Below are 17,224 nucleotides of genomic sequence, written 5' to 3' on the forward strand. Positions count from 1 at the left end.
AGAAAGAGCCAAGTTAGTCCTAAGCAGGATTATTTCTGTAGAATGTGTGCTATGTAGACTGGAGTATGCTAAAAATGCTGGAGCTACACTGGCAGCTTTCAAAGATGTGTTTGTTTCCATAATACTGCAGAGCTGTGACACTTGAGTCTCCAATGACATCACTGCTATTTGTGACATTTGGCTGCCTCACTGTGAGCTTCATTATCTTTGTCTCTCAGTCAAAGATAGACATGAGAATCCTTACTCCATGCATAAATGCATATTCTTTGTTATGTAAGCTTTACTCTGGATGACGCCTCAGTACAGATACAAATTATGTTTATGTTGTGTGAATGTATGACCGCATGTGGAAGTGAAGTCTTGGAGTTCAGGATAACTAAGGAGGCGAAAGAGCAAGTGCTTGAGAAAGGGAGAGCTAAAGTGAGCGAGCATATGTGCTGAAGGGTGGGAGGGCTGGGCAGAAAGAGAGAGAGACAGAGAAAGAAAGAAGGGGAACGGGAGGACAGGCGGGTGGGTGCTGTGAAATCTGTTCACAGGGGAGCTCTATGCATTTGTTAGACGTCTTGGCTGCGTGCCCAACTTGGCTCATTGTAATCAAGGCATGATCAGCGACTCTGGGCTGCCCTCTCCGCCGGCTCGGCTGCCTCGCTCCGGGACTCTGCCCAGCCTCGGCCGCTAACATGGACAAATCCGTGAGTGCCTTCTTTCACTACCTCTCTGTAATATTAGGTTTCCACTGCTCTAACCTGGTTGCATGCGGCGTGCCTCTGCCTTATCCTACTGGAGCTCTGGGTATAAGGGAAGCTCTCACACTGCAGGCCCTCCCCTTTCTTTGCCTCTTCTAACGGGCTGCTGAGCTTTGTGGCTGTCCTCTGGCACACCACAGTGATTCTGGGTAATGTCTGTGACTCTATTGAAATGAAACGCACTATCAGGACTATTTAATGGTGTTATATTCTTCATTTGATGTTTGCAGTCTTACAATTCAGGGATAGAACCATGTCCCTCGCTTGCGCCTATTCTTGGTGGTATGCCTCATAGTCTGTTGTGTTTGGATACCCTGACAACTAGAAGCTATGCGGTAGCCACTTTCCAGTCTGTTGTACAAGTGCAATACAACTTTTATAGTATCTTTTAAGGGTTTGTTATGGTTTAGACACAACAAGATTTATAACTTGGACACAAGTTATTGAACACGCCTGCAACCAGTGTCTGCAAGGGTTACAGGCAGCACCCATCTCTGCAGTTTGGAGGTGATGGGCTTGTGCACTCTCCAGGTCTGAGTCATCATCATTTTGTGCTTGTGATATCACATACAGGCGTACTCCATTCTCTCATCATCACTGGGGCAACAGTGAAGGTTGCCTGACTCATACATACTTTGGCACACTACAGTCTAAAAAAGAATCTAAGTCCAAGAACTTTTTCATAATAATTCATGCAAGCTTATGAATGGAACCATTTTCACAACTTCCATTTTGGACAAGCTTACTCTCACTTCATTGTAACAGCAAGAGAAAGCACATTTTTACTCTATGGAGCTGCAGTGAATGAGCAATCTTCAACATGTTAAAATGATGAATTAGTAAGTACTGAAATAGTAAACATGAATCCAGAAAGTATTTGAAAGGCTTACTTTCTTCTTTCTTTCTCTTTATTTATATAGGGGAACCCCAGACTCTCTTGTTCATGGGTGCCCTGTTCAAAATACAATACAAACAAACAAAAATAAAATAAGTATATAGGTCCATATAAAACATTAAAAGCATGTGCAGGTGTATGTATAAAAGTTTGTTACCAGATTATTAAATATTGATTGTGGCACCAAAGGATCCAGTTTTGCATGATTCCAATACTACTCCTTGAATGTGCCTGGTTCTCTCATGATGAACAGCACAGCACAGACATTTCTCTATCCCAACTATACTTAGCAGAGCCATCCAAGCACAGGGGCTAATCTTTGTACCAATGCCAAGTCTGGATACACTGAGAATCTTGTGGCATCTAGGCATAATATCCAATCCAAATCACTATGCAAATCACAGCGCATTAAGAGGCAAAAGACCAAAGTCAGAAATACTGGCCACTTATAAATACCAACGCTCTGTTCCCGGGGAATTCATTGGGCAACAGTGGCTCAGGTGAGACGAGCTGTCGCCTTACAACTAGAAGATTGGCTGCTTGACTCCAGCTCTGACCAGTGCATACTATTGTTGTGTTTTTAGGCAAGACATTTAACTCACCTTGCCTGTTATAATGTGGTGTGTGAATGGAGGGTGGAGCTTGAAGAGGCCATGTGCTCAGAATGGCAGCAACCAGAATGAATGGCTTACTGTTGCTCTGAGACATTTACCAAGCTTATAAGCACCATCATGTTATTGTTAAAATGTATTGATTTTGTGACATATTATGTAACATTCCACCAGTAAAATGAGTCCCTTGGTAAACTACTGTTCAGGTACATACAAGATGGAACAAATGAAACCATACAACTTTGAGTACTCCATATGTTCCTCCGATAAAGGATTTTGTTCAGGTAACTGCTCCAGCAGATTGGTGCAGTCTTTCCTGTGAGAGCATATGCTAAGTTCTGGTTCAAGCTGTTGTGTGAGGAAGTGTTCTCTTGCTGACTGCATCAAGATGTTTGGGATGCTCCACATACGCATGCCGTCTGTGTAACTGAGCCCAGAGATGACGGTCCCATCTGTGGACAGCCTAAGTGAACTGTAGCACAGGTTATTATCACTGCCACAGACAAGAGGAGGGTGTTGTGAGACGCTCTGAGAATCTAAAATGTTCTATTCTATCTGTGCCAGAGATCTATTAACAGACAAGGTTTTGTTGTTGTTGTTGTTGTTGTTGTTGTTGTTGTTATTATTATTATTATTATTATTACATTTTAAATCAATAGTGCCACTAAATGCAAGCAAGCCCTGAAATCTTATTAACTAAATTATAACATATGTGCCCAGTGTGCTTGTTATCTTAGTTACATTATTTTAATATGATTCATATTTATCTGCTAAGTGACACTTTTATCCTATATCTTGTAACACGGCATATATCTTTGTCAAATCAAGTAAAACTCCTTTTCTATAAGGTATTCCCCAATACCTTGGTAGTGTACAACTTGTCCCCGAGTGACCATGAGATGGTTAATGGCACAGGGAGGATAAATTTCTGTAAATATAAATAGTACTTTATTACCTAGAGGTTCATTTCCGTCATGTTCTTTTCTAGGCCTCCAGTGACATGCTGCCCAAAAGAGATTATGATAAGGATTTGGAGCTGGACAAGAAAATAGAGGCTCTACGCAGAAAGAATGCAGCACTGATGAAAAGATACCAGGTAAGACATCACCCCTCCACTGGTTTGGACAGTTACACCACATCTTAGAGCTTCCTGGTGAATAAACAGTGTGCTCTGAGTTGCATTTAGGAGGTAGAAGAGGACAGGAAAAAGGCAGAGGAGGAAGGCATGGCGCTGCAGTCTCGCAAAGGCAAAGCTGATGACCTCTCAATCACCATCAGCAAGTCCACCAGTGTGAGTAGCAAAAGAAACGCTCTACTATAGTGACAAATCGTTATCTGACAAATGTTTATGTCTCCTTTTTGGAATAGGACAGCCGTGTGGTGACAACAAAGCCAATTATTTCTGGGTCAGACCAGGAGAGGGCAGTGGAGGGGCCATCTCAAAGTGCAGGCCGAGGGCAAAGGAAGCAACTGACTGTGACAATGCCAGTAAAAAAGGTAAAATTGTTTGCCACTTTGATTCATTTATTAACTAAATTGATATGTGTATGTATAAAGACAACAGTGCAATGGCACTTATCAAACAGAATATAAAATGTACACAATACACTGCATTCCAAATTATTATGCAAATTATATTTTTCTCTGATTTTTCCAAATTGTCAATGTAAATGAATCATAAATCATCATAATTTTCAAGTCATCAACCTTTAGAGTACAATTCGAATATTATTGAACAAACCTCCAAATAAAAACTTGCATAAGTTGCAAAATGTATTGTTCCAAATTTTTATGCACAACAGAGATTCAAATCATGTTATTGTTGTAAAGCACTGAAAATGGAAATTTGTTTATTTTTCAATTAGAAGCATTAGCATATTACAGAACTCAAAAGTTATTTCAATTAAAACATCTTAACAGGTCAAGTTACATTTTAACATAGGACCTCTTATTTGATAGGAGCTTCACAATCCTTGCATCCATTGAACTTGTGAGTTTCTGGAGAGTTTCTGCTTGAATTTCTTTGCAGGATGTCAGAATAGCCTCCCAGAGCTGCTGTTTGGATGTGAACTGCCTCCTGCCTTCATAGATGCTCCAAAGGATCTCAATAGGGTTGAGGTCAGGGGAGGATGGGGCCACACCATGAGTTTCTCTTCTTTTATGCCCATAGCAGCCAATGATTCAAATATTCCTTGCAGCATGAGATGGTGCACTGTCATGCATGAAGATGATTTTGCTACAGAAAGCACAGTTCTTCTTTTTGTGCCTTGGAAGAATGTGGTCAGTCAGAAACTCCACATACTTTACAGAGGTCATTTTTACACCTTCAGGTAGCCTAAAGGTGTCGACCAGCTCTCTCCTCATTATTCTGGCCCACAACATGACTCCGCCACATCCTTTCATGGTGGCTGTCCACCAACCATCCACCACTCCATCCATCTGGACCATCCAGGGTTGCACGGCACTCATCAGTGAACAAAACTGTTTGAAAATTAGTCTTCGTGTATTTCTGGGCCACTGGAGCTGTTTCTGCTTGTGAGCATTGGTCAAGGATGGCTGAATAGAAGGTTTAAGCATAACTGCAAGCCTCTGGAGGATCCTACACGTTGATGTTTGCAGGACTCCAAAGGCACTAGCAGCTTCAGATACCTGTTTGCTGCTTTGTAATGACATTTTAGCAGCTCCTCTCTTAATCCGAAGTATTTGCCTGACAGAAGCCTTCCTCATTGTGCCTTTATCTGCACAAATGTGTGCTGTGAATCAGCTATCTCTTAATAGTACAATGATCACGCTTAAGTTCGTGAAATATCTAATTTTTTCATTCCTTTTCCAAGCTATTCAACTATTTCATGTTTTTCTGCACTAGAGAGATCCTTTTTCTTTCCCATATTGCTTGCTAATGGTGGTCTGCTTTTTAATGTGGACCCATAAGTAGTTTTTCCTTTAATTGGACTTTCCTGGTAAATTAATTGGTGTCTCACAGGTGTCTGAGATTGATTTCACTGACCCAAAGAGGCCTGAGACACAACACCATCCATGAGTTTCACTGGAAAACAAAACATTTTACCTTTATGACACTAAAACACAACTTACATAATAATTTGGAACGCAGTGTAATTAAACTAAAGATCTGAACCACAATGAAGAAGAGGAGCATATATCCAACTACACTAAAAATGTTCCTACATATAGCCTACTTTTACTGTATCTTAACTATTAAGAAGCATGCTAAAAGGTATGGCCTTGACATGCCAAAAATGTTTCGCAATTTTAAAAACAAATAAAAACGGCTTTCAATATTCTTCATAAATTTTCTGAACAAAAACACTTTAAAGACTTTAAATAATTGCCAGTGCTGGTCAAAGTCTGAACTCTGCTCCAAACCACATGCTTTTACTGATCGGCTGTGGACCTCTTTAGATGGTTGTAAATGATTAATTACATAGTCCAACTAAAAACCAGCAGAAAATACATTATTGTTCTACATGAAGAATTTTATGTTATTTAGTTTATATATTTAGAACGTAAAATACAATGAACTCATTTTAGAATAGAACACTAAAGACTACCATGAAGTGTGATATTTTACAATGAGGCTTGAATAACATTACCCCCTTTTCCCCTCAGTATTTCCTTTGCCTCTTTTCTTCCAGGGCAAGAGGGTGGTGATTGAGAAGAGCCCAGAGCCTTCAGACAGAACGACAGAGGAGGGACAGTCGAAGCACGTGGAGTCAACGAGGGCAAAACCAGCCCACATGACCAAGAGGGACACAGCGGCTCAGGTTAGAAACGCTCTCTTCCCCCCTCTGACTCTCTCTGTCTCTCTCTCCTCTGTTCACAAGATCCAAAGCTCTAACAAGCCCCACTCCGACTGCTCCCTCGCTGCTACGATTATTTACATAGATATCAGACACACCCCACACCCATGCAGTCAGGAAGCACAAAGGCAGGAGGCAGGAGTGGGACTGCTGTGGCTCCAGAGAGGGGAGACTGATGGAGAATGCATACAAAATAACTATTCTTATATCTGTGTTTTTTTTAGAATGATGAAAAACAGGATCCTGCCACAGAGATGAACAATTTATAACAAAATATCATTGAAAAGGTGAAAGCCCTCACAATGCTGCATGTAACAGTAAGCTGAAACTCATGAATAATAGTAGATAAATAAAGGTGTAGTGGCCAAAACTCCGCCTCCCTTAGCGGTTCTAATTGGGACCTAGCCACAACAAAAGCTTTTCATTGTGCAATAAACTCTTTTTTAGAATAGCAAAAGTTATTTCAAGTACAAGTTTAGTTAATTCCTTGACATATAAAAAATAAAAATAATTATAATTATTGTGATATTGTGTTGTTAAAAGTCTCACAATAATATTATGGACAGTCACAATATATTGAATGACAAGCCAATTTGCTAAAATGCAGCAACAGTTAAAAAGCAGATGACCAGCACAGGCCATGATTCTATGCTCCCTTTCAATGCAGACAAAACTTATTAAACACTTATTATTATTAAATAAGTAATTCAAATCATATTATTTTGAAATATGACAGTATTGACAGCACTAAAGATTTCCCAAGGCATTTCAAAAGGAAAAAAAAAAAATGCAGTAAATATTATACTGTGAATTGAATATTGTGATATTGTGAGATTAGGATATACTTCCTTGTCTATGGAACTTGTTAGCAAAAGTGAACTCTCCAGGGGTCTCGTTCATCTCGGCTCACGTTACACCCTTAGGCTCTACACATCATATACAATACACAACTATGAACACAAGTTAATAAATGCCATATTCAGACAGTCCAACAGCACTAAAAGGCAACATAGTCATCTGTATTAAGTATTCTAGGAGTGGCACATAATAACACAAATGTGCAGAGACAAATGTGCAGAGGCTGGGCTGTAAAATGCCAGGCTGTCACTGACCCTGCGCCCGCCTGAGAACATGCAAGTCCAGGAACAGCTGCTCTTTTGCGGTTTGAAGTCTGGGACACACACATACAGATGCACACAAACATAAGGACACACTCACACGCACACAAACATAAGCACGCATGCACCGCCCAGACAGCTGATCCCCGCTGCTGTAAACAAACTGGTCACAGGATCGGCCTAGAAGCAATAGGCTCAGTAATGCTTCATCATAAATGCATATGTCGATATTATGTCATCTAGTCTTAATGTAAGATGGACTAGCATTTTTCATTTTTACATTCATTCTGCTCGCATATGACCTAAAATGAGGAATGGTGTTTATTACATTTTGACATTTACTGATAAACAAATCATAAAATATTGAGGTAATTTATGTTTGATATTAGAGCTATTATATATTGTTAAAATTATCTCAGAGTTTTGCAGTTGGATAACCTCCCCATCATTCATAATGGCATAATATAATGAATCTAAAAATAAAAATATCCTTGTAATGTATATGTGTGTGCGTGTGTGTCAGCTAACCTACTGATAATTGGAGTCAGGCTAAAATTAAATGACTAAGTGTGAGAAGGGCGTTGATATTTGGCAGTGGCCCGAGCAGATGTAGTCCCTGGAAGTACTTCAAAACCACACCGTCAGTTCACACCCATCCCAGTTAAAGAGAAAGGCCGAGAGTCAGAGATAAAGTGACTAAAGGGGTGAACAGCCATGCCCACATCTTGTCTGACTGGAGCCTCCATATTTACTGCCCATTATAAGGCCTGCACCCCTCTGCCGATAGACCACTCTTCCCACCATAGTGAAAGGGTCTGATTTGATCTAATTAACATTCAACTGCATTCTCACTCTGAAAAGGTTCATTATGCGGCTAAAGAGAGGCCTATCTGGCAACGTGCTGGGATAAGGGTCAGGGAGTGAGAGGAGTGACGAGAAGAGCGGCAATTTAAAAGGACGAGGAAAAATGTAGCCAGCAATTCTTTTGTTTGTGAAAGTGCCAGACTGCATTTGGCAGAAAGTAGGGGAGATGTGGGTGTCATTATTGTCTGTGTGGGTGGCTTCAGACCACTCACTCACAATATTCCCTCTGCTGTATTTGAAGGCGTATATCTTGTTTTTATTACTCATGGTTCATATTCTGTGTTCACCTGAATGATTCATTTTGCACTGTTACATCACAAACAAACAATACAATACTAACCATTATTTCTTGGTATCTATTTCACTGTATCAGTCATGTCTTATTATATTGTTATAAAATGGTTTCTCAGGTAAAGGTTTATGCAGCTACAAGGAATGATTACAAAATATAGACTAATTATCAAACAATTGCCAAGATATAAACAATAAAAATGACAAATATATAAAAAAAACAACAGCCAGTTCAATCAAATATGATGAACCTTTTGCAGTAAGTGGTTACTGACTGCTTTTGTCAATTGCATATTAAGCAAGTTATTATGAGTTCAAATCATCTACAATATTGTCTCGCAAAGTCCACTAGAGGGCAGTGTTGACTGGTCTTTGACTTGCTTTAAGGGGATCAATGTAGCACAATACCATGAATGTACAGAGACGACTTTATTAATTGGTTGTCCTGCTGTGTCACCTTTACTGTCTCATTGTTTACCCCCATTCTTGTGTTCTCAGGATGAGGTCAAACCAGGTGAAGAGCACAATGAGGAGCAACAACGGCTTTCAGAAGTTTTTCAGGTACCACAACACATAAAAGAGCAACATCTGTTATTATTGGGTTTACATTCTTATATCATTGACTCCCATTCATTTCCTAGAGACTGATCCTAACCTTAACCATAGCTCCTACTGGTCTAACCTTAACTTAAACCCATGTCTTAACTTTCAATCTTTACTGAAAAAATCATACTGAATAACATTATGGGGACCTGATTCTTGTCTCCATAAAAAAAACAGGTTCCAATTAAATGAGTATACAAATTGTAGTCCCCACAATATGATTAAGTCGCATACACAGACTACCACAAGTCCCAGACATTGTTTACTAGCAACAAATCTTGAACGACTCATTACAAATGTCCTTATGGATTGATATTATTCATATATTATAATGACAGTATAGGCCTGCATGAACCCATATGAAAATCAAAATGTATCCAGTAAATATTTATTTTGATGGGACTAATGTCAGCTGCATGTAGACGGGCACGTTGCTACGCAGAGGCTGTTGGAGTGCCTGTGCCCATCTGCCTCCCCATTGGTTTGTGTGCTAATGTGGTTTTAGCTCCGAGCTGTGGCACAGATGATGCCTGCCATAAACAGACCTGGGGGGCAGGGACAGCACGGTTCAAAGGGCTGCCAACTAAGCCTCATGTCACAAGTGATGCTGTTCATGTCCTCAGGCCTGTCGGGCGTGTCTGACTTACGATTGCATTTGAGGAGGAAGGATTTCATTTGAAGAGGTATGATAGACTATTTTGTGTTATGAAGCAAGACTGATTTGGCGTTAAGGGAATGAAAATGCATGACAAATCTTGCATTATAATCTTGAATAAAAAAAACAAAAAACAGGAGCATTTCCTGTAGAACAGTATTTGGAATTGCACAGCATATTATGTAAGTCTCTTAACATTATTGCTTTAGCCACTTCCCAGGTGAGGCTTAATAAAGGTGCCAAATTAAATAGTGCTTATTAGCAAGCAGCAGGAGACGGCCTGTAGGAACATGCTAGAGTCACTGTCTCTTGTGACCTTCTTCGTCCTCACAGGGACATCAGCAGTGTAAATGGAAAACACAGGCTGAGCACAGATGCCCACTTCTCCATTAACTACAGGCAGCAAGGCAACATGTTTACTTAGCTCTGATTGGTTTACACCTGAGAGGAAAAATCACCTACAGTTTCTCACTGGCACTGTTTCTGTCTGAGCATGCCTGTGAGACATGAGCCATCATTCAGTCTGAGAGCAATGTCCTGTCACTTAAATCCAGGCTCTGGCAAATACAGCTTGAGTGCTATCTCCTCTAGCACCATCTCTCTGTGTGCAGATGTGTATGTGGTCCTGATTCGCTCAAACGTTTTGTAACTCTCATCCCTTTGATGTGTTAAAGAGCCCACACCATAGCTCCTTTTAGTATTAGCAAGCAGTTCTATGTGCGCTCATCATGGGAATCAATACGAGGTTAAGAGGGAAACGGAGGCTAGGACTTAATTTAATTTACTGTACATTACACATTTCCTGGAATATGCTCTCAGACTGTTGCCTCTGGGGGCTTACATGGATATCTCTATAGAAATGCTGACCAGAATGAAACAACCCTCCCTAAATGATTGGTTCCTGGTTGTTAATCTTTGTGGGAGTCATTGTCTTGATTAGCTCGCAGCCGTGATTCAGATTTATCATTCCGTATTATATGGCATGCTGCCATGTTTATTAAGGGCCTTTTGTGAAAGCACGAGCGAATGTGGACTCTAAACATCTTACACTGCTAGCTTTGAAGCAGTCATGGTTTACTTAAAGGAACACTATGTACATTTTCTGGTGTGCTAGGTCTGCCTAGTTGTGTTGTTGTTATGCTTTAGCTGGAATGTTCCACACTGCAACATTAAACATAATCTATCTGACATCCATTCACATACAGGTGTCTCGAAAAACATGCATTCACACTGTTAACAGACTCTGCGCTCCACAGATAACATGGGCTTGGTGGCATCAGCTGCTTGTCTTGATTGAGATAGTTTAACGCCATACTGTGGAACAATCCATTTCGATAGAAACAAGCTAAACCTCCACCAGAAAAGCTGCAGAGAGTACCTTTCATTTATTTATACTATCCAAAGCTCAGCTGTTGTTGAATATATTACATTTAAAAACCTGCAGGCCAGCACAGACCTCAATATCCCGACATCAAAAGAAGAGCAGGAAGAATATCTGCGGTGGAAGAAAGAGCGCGAGCAAATCGACAGAGAGAGAGTCGCACGACACAAAAATGCCAAGGGCCAGTGGAGAAGAGCCTGGGACATGGACAAGTCTGACAACATGTGAGCAATCATAGTCACATTTACCCTCTTGAACTGTTATGTCTTTATTTTTTATCTTATCCACTGTCCTTGAATTACTATAGTTTTGCTTTAAATGCATTAAGCTGAAAACTGTACAGAACATGTGATGTCTTTCCAATCAGAATAGTTACCTGAAGAATTAATTCATTATGGTTCTCAAGACACCCTGTACGCAATGGCATGGAAAGATCAGATAAGCTTTGTTTGCTCCACAGTGGGGAAATTCCAGTGTTGCGGTGCAAAGTACAAGAACAGCAGGAGAATAAAATATATTCAATCAAATTGAAGATAAATAACTACAAAAATATACTTGAAAATATGTACTGATCAGAGTTAAGATACTTACAGCACTGAATATGAGTTAAACTACTAAAAAGGCAATGACTCACTAGATGTTTTGTACTAGCATTTTAACCAGATGTTAAAACTTGTAAATACATTCGTTCCATGTTCAAAACTATGAAAGGCATTTTTACAACATCAAACAGGAAGCCATTATGTTTTTGTTTTTTTTTAAATAGTAATGTTAATGTGGCTTAAGAAAGCATTAATATACAAAGAGACAAGGAAGAAGTGGCTATTTTTGTCCAAGGATACAGGATGGCATGCCTTTCCTTATTTGGCAACTCCCCTGAGTCTAAATAGAAGAGGAAATGCAGATTTGATTCAACAATTAAAATGCATTCAGGATGCAAAATGTAGATGCGTGATTCATGAAGCAGAAGGTCTCAACTATTAGAGCAGCCTGTTAACTGGTGTGGACGGGGCATTACGTCACCACAACAATAGGGCTGAATAATGATGCTCACAGAAGTATGGGAAAAACATCATCTGTCAGCTCTCCATTTTATAGAAAGTGATAAAAAATAAAAATCACAAATTTTTTATAACATTTTTCTTCACCCTTTTAGGTTTTCAGATAAATCTGGAGACTGGATACCTCCCAGCAGAGGTAATATTTTTACATACAGCACATTGTGAGTATTTACTGCATCTAATTATTTATGTTGTAGGTGGGCGTAATTCTAGAAGAGGTCAAAACAGGACGAGTTCAGATTCACAAGGTACTTGATTCTTCCCCATTTTCATTCAAACTTCAGAAAAAAAATGTAACAAATGTGTTTATATGCATTTGTCATCAAGTCCCAAGTGGAGGCTAAAATGATATGGTTTAAAGACAAATGGTTGTGTTCACATGAGATCACAATATACTAAAATGCTACCAGTTTAATATTGATATTGAAGGCAAGTCAGAATTCTATTGGATGGTCTTACTGTGTTTTGACCTGGTTTATGGTTAATATCTCAGTAACTACTCTCTCAGCACATATGACATAGGTCAAATATTTTGTTCACAATAGTATGAAGATGTGGTGCCATTATTCAAACACAGCATGTATGATTGCTGTCTTAAAGCCACACAATAAATATGTGTTATTTTGAAGCTCAATCCCTAACAAAAAATAAAATTTGTTATCTGTTTGGCTATTATCTGTTTGGTGACATGAATGCAATTCATAATTTCATTGTGACATTTTTGCATAAGGCCATGTGAGGAGAGGAAAAGCAAAGGAAGCGAAGAATGTGCAGGTGACTGGCAGCAAAGCAAAAGGAAAAGACCGTCTCACTGGCAGGGCCAGGAGGTCAGTAATTACAAAATATCACACTTGATTATTGTTTATTATACTCCATACACAAGAAAAGTACTATCTTTGTGAGCATGGAAAGTCCCTGTGTCATTCTTATTCAACTAAAATCTTGATCACTTGATTTAGAGGTTGCAGCAGCTGACTGAATAAGCCAAAGAGACCTCATTTACAACTCACTCCATGTATTTTTCCTTTCAGAGCTTTTCTTAGGTTAAGAATCATGCCACTGTCATGGTTGATGAGGAGGCTTTCAGAGCGTTACACAAGCATTACTCATAATTTAAGACCACAGCTGTAGAAGAGGGACTTTATCATTTCAATATGGTCTTGTCATTTACAGAGACTTCCTGTTAACATGGCCTGTTTGATGTATGGATTTAACTTCACTTCTAAGTTCTAATACATGTCTTCTTTACATACAGTTTGTGCCTTATAAGAATGTTAGCTTTTATCTTTTCAGATGGGAGTCTAATAATGATGGAAATTTACAGGTAAGCTTACTTGGAAACATAGTGAAAGGAAACCAAACCTTTAAATTAGATTACATTGGTGCTGTCATGCAAACTCTTAGGTCATTTTATGCACTCTTTTGTTCAGTAAATATTATTTGTATGATCCTAGTTAAATTGGAATAGTCAGTACCTATACTAACAGTATAGTATAAATGAAATGCTTACACAGACATAAGGCTATTCGATGTTTACTCTGGGGTAGCATTAACTGGACTGCCCTTACACTAACAGTGGCTGTGGTTACATGCACACTCAAAATCAGATTATCAGATTTTTGGAGTTATAAGACTATTAAACTTAGGTGTAAACAACAAAACCATCTGATTTCTTTCTGATCATAATCCCTCTTAACACTCACATCAGAGTTTGCACTTTTCATGTAATTTTAATTAATCTTAAAGATCCAGAAATCAGATGATGTGATTTTGGTGTACATGTACACATAGTCTGTAATAGATGTGTTGTTTTAATCTGTTTTTAGGACTCTGAGACAACACTGGAGGAATTCCTGGAAGAACTTGATGCTCTCACAGAATTGGTTGATCAGAGAAAAGTAGAGGACACAAAAACAAAAGAGCCCCTTAGTCGCGAGTTGGGGACAAATGAACAAGTGACTGTTGCCACAGAAATGGACAACAATATACAGAAGAAAGTAGACTCCTCTGTCCCTAGGGGTTCAGAGAAGAAAGTGCGGTTCTCAGATGAACTCAAACAGAGTGGAGCCTCCCAAGAGCCTGCCACTTCTGAATCACAGAGTCCACAATCAATGAAAGGTTCCTCGCCAAAGAAAAAGAAAACACAATTGCACAAAGCAATAGTGGACAGTTGTATTCATCAAGAGAGAGGAGGGGAGTCACCATCAGCCCCTCTTACAGAGCGGCAAGAAAATGAATGTACTACAAAAAGGGTCATCTCTCCCCCTGACAGATCCACTCAAGCTGAAAAAGCCAACCAGTCAGTAGAAGTTGGGAAGTGCAACATGACCAGCACAAATACAGGTTTAACTATTACTATAACAAGTCTTATAAGTTGTAATACATTGCATTAGTAAATATAAGATGTAATCTTTATGCAGAGGAGCTGATAGACTCTGGCCTGTCAGTTTTGAGCATGGAGTCTGGAGAACCACACCAAGCACACTCCACCAGCAGTGATAAGGTCAGTGGGAGATGGGGGAGGCACAGCCAATCAATATATGTGTGAATGCACTGAAGGATGAAAGTGCAAATGGATGATGAGTTAAATGTACTTGAGAGGGGAGAAGCTAATGTGGGCTAACATACATGCTCTGCTGAATTGAGCCATGGTGTCAACTTTTCCACTTTTAACAGTTTTTGACCAATCTAGGATTAAAGTTCTCACAGAAGTTGCATCTGCAGTATAGCTGGATTTTAGATGACATCACAAGATTTTATTGGCCAATAATAGTTAATGCAAATAAGGGGAGAGCTAATATATATGTGTATGTATGTGTGTGTGTGTGTGTGTGTGTGTATGTATGTATATATATATATATATATATATATATATATATATATATATATATATATATATATATATATATATATATATACACACACATCTAAGAAGTAAATGGTCAGCTCTATTTCAAGTAATCTCAAAAACATTTTTTTCTTTATAGGCAAGAGAGCATGGGAAAATTGTTTGAGAGGGACTTTCTGGACAGATGCAAACTCCAAATCACAGCCTCTGTACCTGCGGCGGGTCCCTCATTTTAAAACACACCTTTATTGGCTGAAAGACATGGAGCAGAGGCCATTGGGATGATGGTGATTTCACTTCCACTTCCTCTGTTTAAACAGTCATGACATCCAAGCACTTTACACTGATGTTACGTGTGTTTTGTGTATGTTGGTATGCTGCTTGAGTGCAATAACACTGAATGTTTACATTGGTATGGACATTTCAAGGTACAAATCAGGTGGCAATCTAATCGTTCTTCAAGTAGCCTTATGATTAATCAACAGCCACAACTGATTGAATGCCTGATTCTGCCTTAGATTTAGAAAATTAATTTTTTACAAAAAGTTTGATTTGGATTTCCTCAAAAAATAATTTTATTTTGGAGTCACTAGTGCATTAAATATTCATATCAAAGTGCGTCACTTACAGTAAACAGGCGAGCGTTAATGCTGAACCACACGGTCTCACTGCATTTATGATGAAGGCAATCAACATACTTCAGAGGCCGCTTCTAAAATACCCAGCCTCAAATCTGTGGTTTGACTATTATCTACTGGTTTCTATTGCACTTGTTAATGGAAATGATACTGTCATGACTGAAGAGAAAACTATTTTAATAAGCTTACACATCAGTATTCAGTCTTTGTGCCTTGCTTTTTAGACACAAGTTTGTTGAGGTAATATTTTACAGTCTGAGCAGAGAAGAGATGTTATTTATTTGAAACTGGTTATCAAGGATAAATTGTTATTGTTTTATTAATGTATTATTGATATTTAATTTATTGTCCTAACACTATGTTGTTTTGGCCTTAAATTTCAACTCTGATAGGAAGCCTTCAGAGTTCTTGTCCTCAAATAGCCTGGTGTAGTAAACAGTTCTGTAACTTTAAATAGTGGCTGTAGACTTTTTAAGCTTGTGATTATTTTAAAATGTAATCAGGGGTCGAGGAGGAACGCACATGACATGCAATAGTGTTCTGCCTAGTCTACTGTCACACAGTAGGATTCTTACTCCATATTTTAGTTGGAACTTAAATGGATTAAATGTGCCATCCAGAGGCACTGAAATCCTCTTAATGGCAAGAAGAGGTGGCTGTAGTGTCTTTCTTTTTTACACCCTCTTGTGTAAGAGGTGTGATTTGCGCCTTCACTTGTTTGTGCAATTTCAAAAAGCGCACATTGCCTAATTTTCTGTAGAACAATGTAGAATGGAACTATCAATAAAGCTTGTTTTCAGTACTTGTACTTGCGTGGTTGCATTTCTTTCGCTCTGTGTTCGTGCAGATGTTTACAGATCAATTCTCTGATGGATTTGTGTGTCCTCTTCAAAATCACAGCTCCACAGGGAAAGCGCAGATGTAACAAAAATGTTGAATACATGCTTGTATCCGCAGTGTATTATAGCAGGCCACAGTCCACTGAGCGTGATCTCTACTGCCTGGACACAAGTGTGATTTGATTAATTTCACATGAACTCCCTGCTGACCTGTTACTCTACAAACAGCTCTTCCTCAGCACAGGTGGGACCTCCCATAGGCCATACTATTTTAATTATGTCTGCTTTACTCTGCCATGGTGCTGTCCTGTTGCTGAAACCACACAGAAGGGGTGTCATACATAGCATTGTGTTAAGTAAAAGAAAGTGCTGATATTGGCATCATGACAATATTTGCTTGTTTTTGGGTGCAATATAGTAGATTAACAAACTGAGAGACATTTATAATCCAGACTAAAGCTAGATTAGTGTTACTTCTATTAAACAGGCTTTGGGGAAACTAGGTTTAGTTTCCCTCTGATGCCAGTCATTTCCCCAGGTTTAATCCCTATGTCTGGCTCTAGAGGTGTTTCATTATGGCTGATGGATGAAATTTTAGTAAAAGTGAGGTCGCACAGATACCACAACCTGATGATGCCCACGCCTTCACAGCCTAAGTGCGGCTATTTTTATGTAACCTCATATGCAAATTGCACATTTTTGTGGTTTACAGTCACTAAATATTTAGCTGATGTCTGTGCAGGCATATTCTCTAAACAGATAAATAAATACATAGAACTTCAAAGTGTTTTAGATTAGTTTATGCATTATTATCATATAAACTGTTTTTTCTTTTTGTAAGATGAACTAATTAAAA

The 17,224-nt window shown here is 39.0% G+C and overlaps 1 protein-coding gene across 1 annotated transcript; it reads left to right on the top strand.

Annotated features, from left to right (window-relative positions):
• The first annotated feature begins 455 nt into the window (after nt 1-455).
• Nucleotides 456-16,336, top strand: LOC117390561 (coiled-coil domain-containing protein 9B). The gene is made up of 14 exons (XM_033988322.2): nt 456-692; nt 3,241-3,348; nt 3,439-3,543; nt 3,621-3,749; nt 5,906-6,034; nt 8,842-8,904; nt 11,046-11,206; nt 12,139-12,179; nt 12,241-12,291; nt 12,774-12,870; nt 13,337-13,367; nt 13,870-14,386; nt 14,464-14,546; nt 15,031-16,336. Exons 1-14 carry the CDS (start codon nt 681-683, stop codon nt 15,055-15,057), a joined length of 1,554 nt encoding a protein of 517 aa, XP_033844213.1. The 5' UTR covers nt 456-680; the 3' UTR covers nt 15,058-16,336.
• The last annotated feature ends 888 nt before the right edge of the window (nt 16,337-17,224 follow it).

The sequence above is a fragment of the Periophthalmus magnuspinnatus genome, chromosome 22 (genome assembly GCF_009829125.3).
Source record: "Periophthalmus magnuspinnatus isolate fPerMag1 chromosome 22, fPerMag1.2.pri, whole genome shotgun sequence".
NCBI lineage: Eukaryota > Metazoa > Chordata > Actinopteri > Gobiiformes > Gobiidae > Periophthalmus > Periophthalmus magnuspinnatus.

What these genes read in the sequence shown, in the direction of transcription:
- LOC117390561 (XM_033988322.2), top strand. An exon ending in CCATCAGCAAGTCCACCAGT is followed by an intron (nt 3,544 to 3,620) that starts GTGAGTAGCAAA and finishes TTTTTGGAATAG; the next exon opens with GACAGCCGTGTGGTGACAAC. An exon ending in ACTCCACCAGCAGTGATAAG is followed by an intron (nt 14,547 to 15,030) that starts GTCAGTGGGAGA and finishes TTTTCTTTATAG; the next exon opens with GCAAGAGAGCATGGGAAAAT.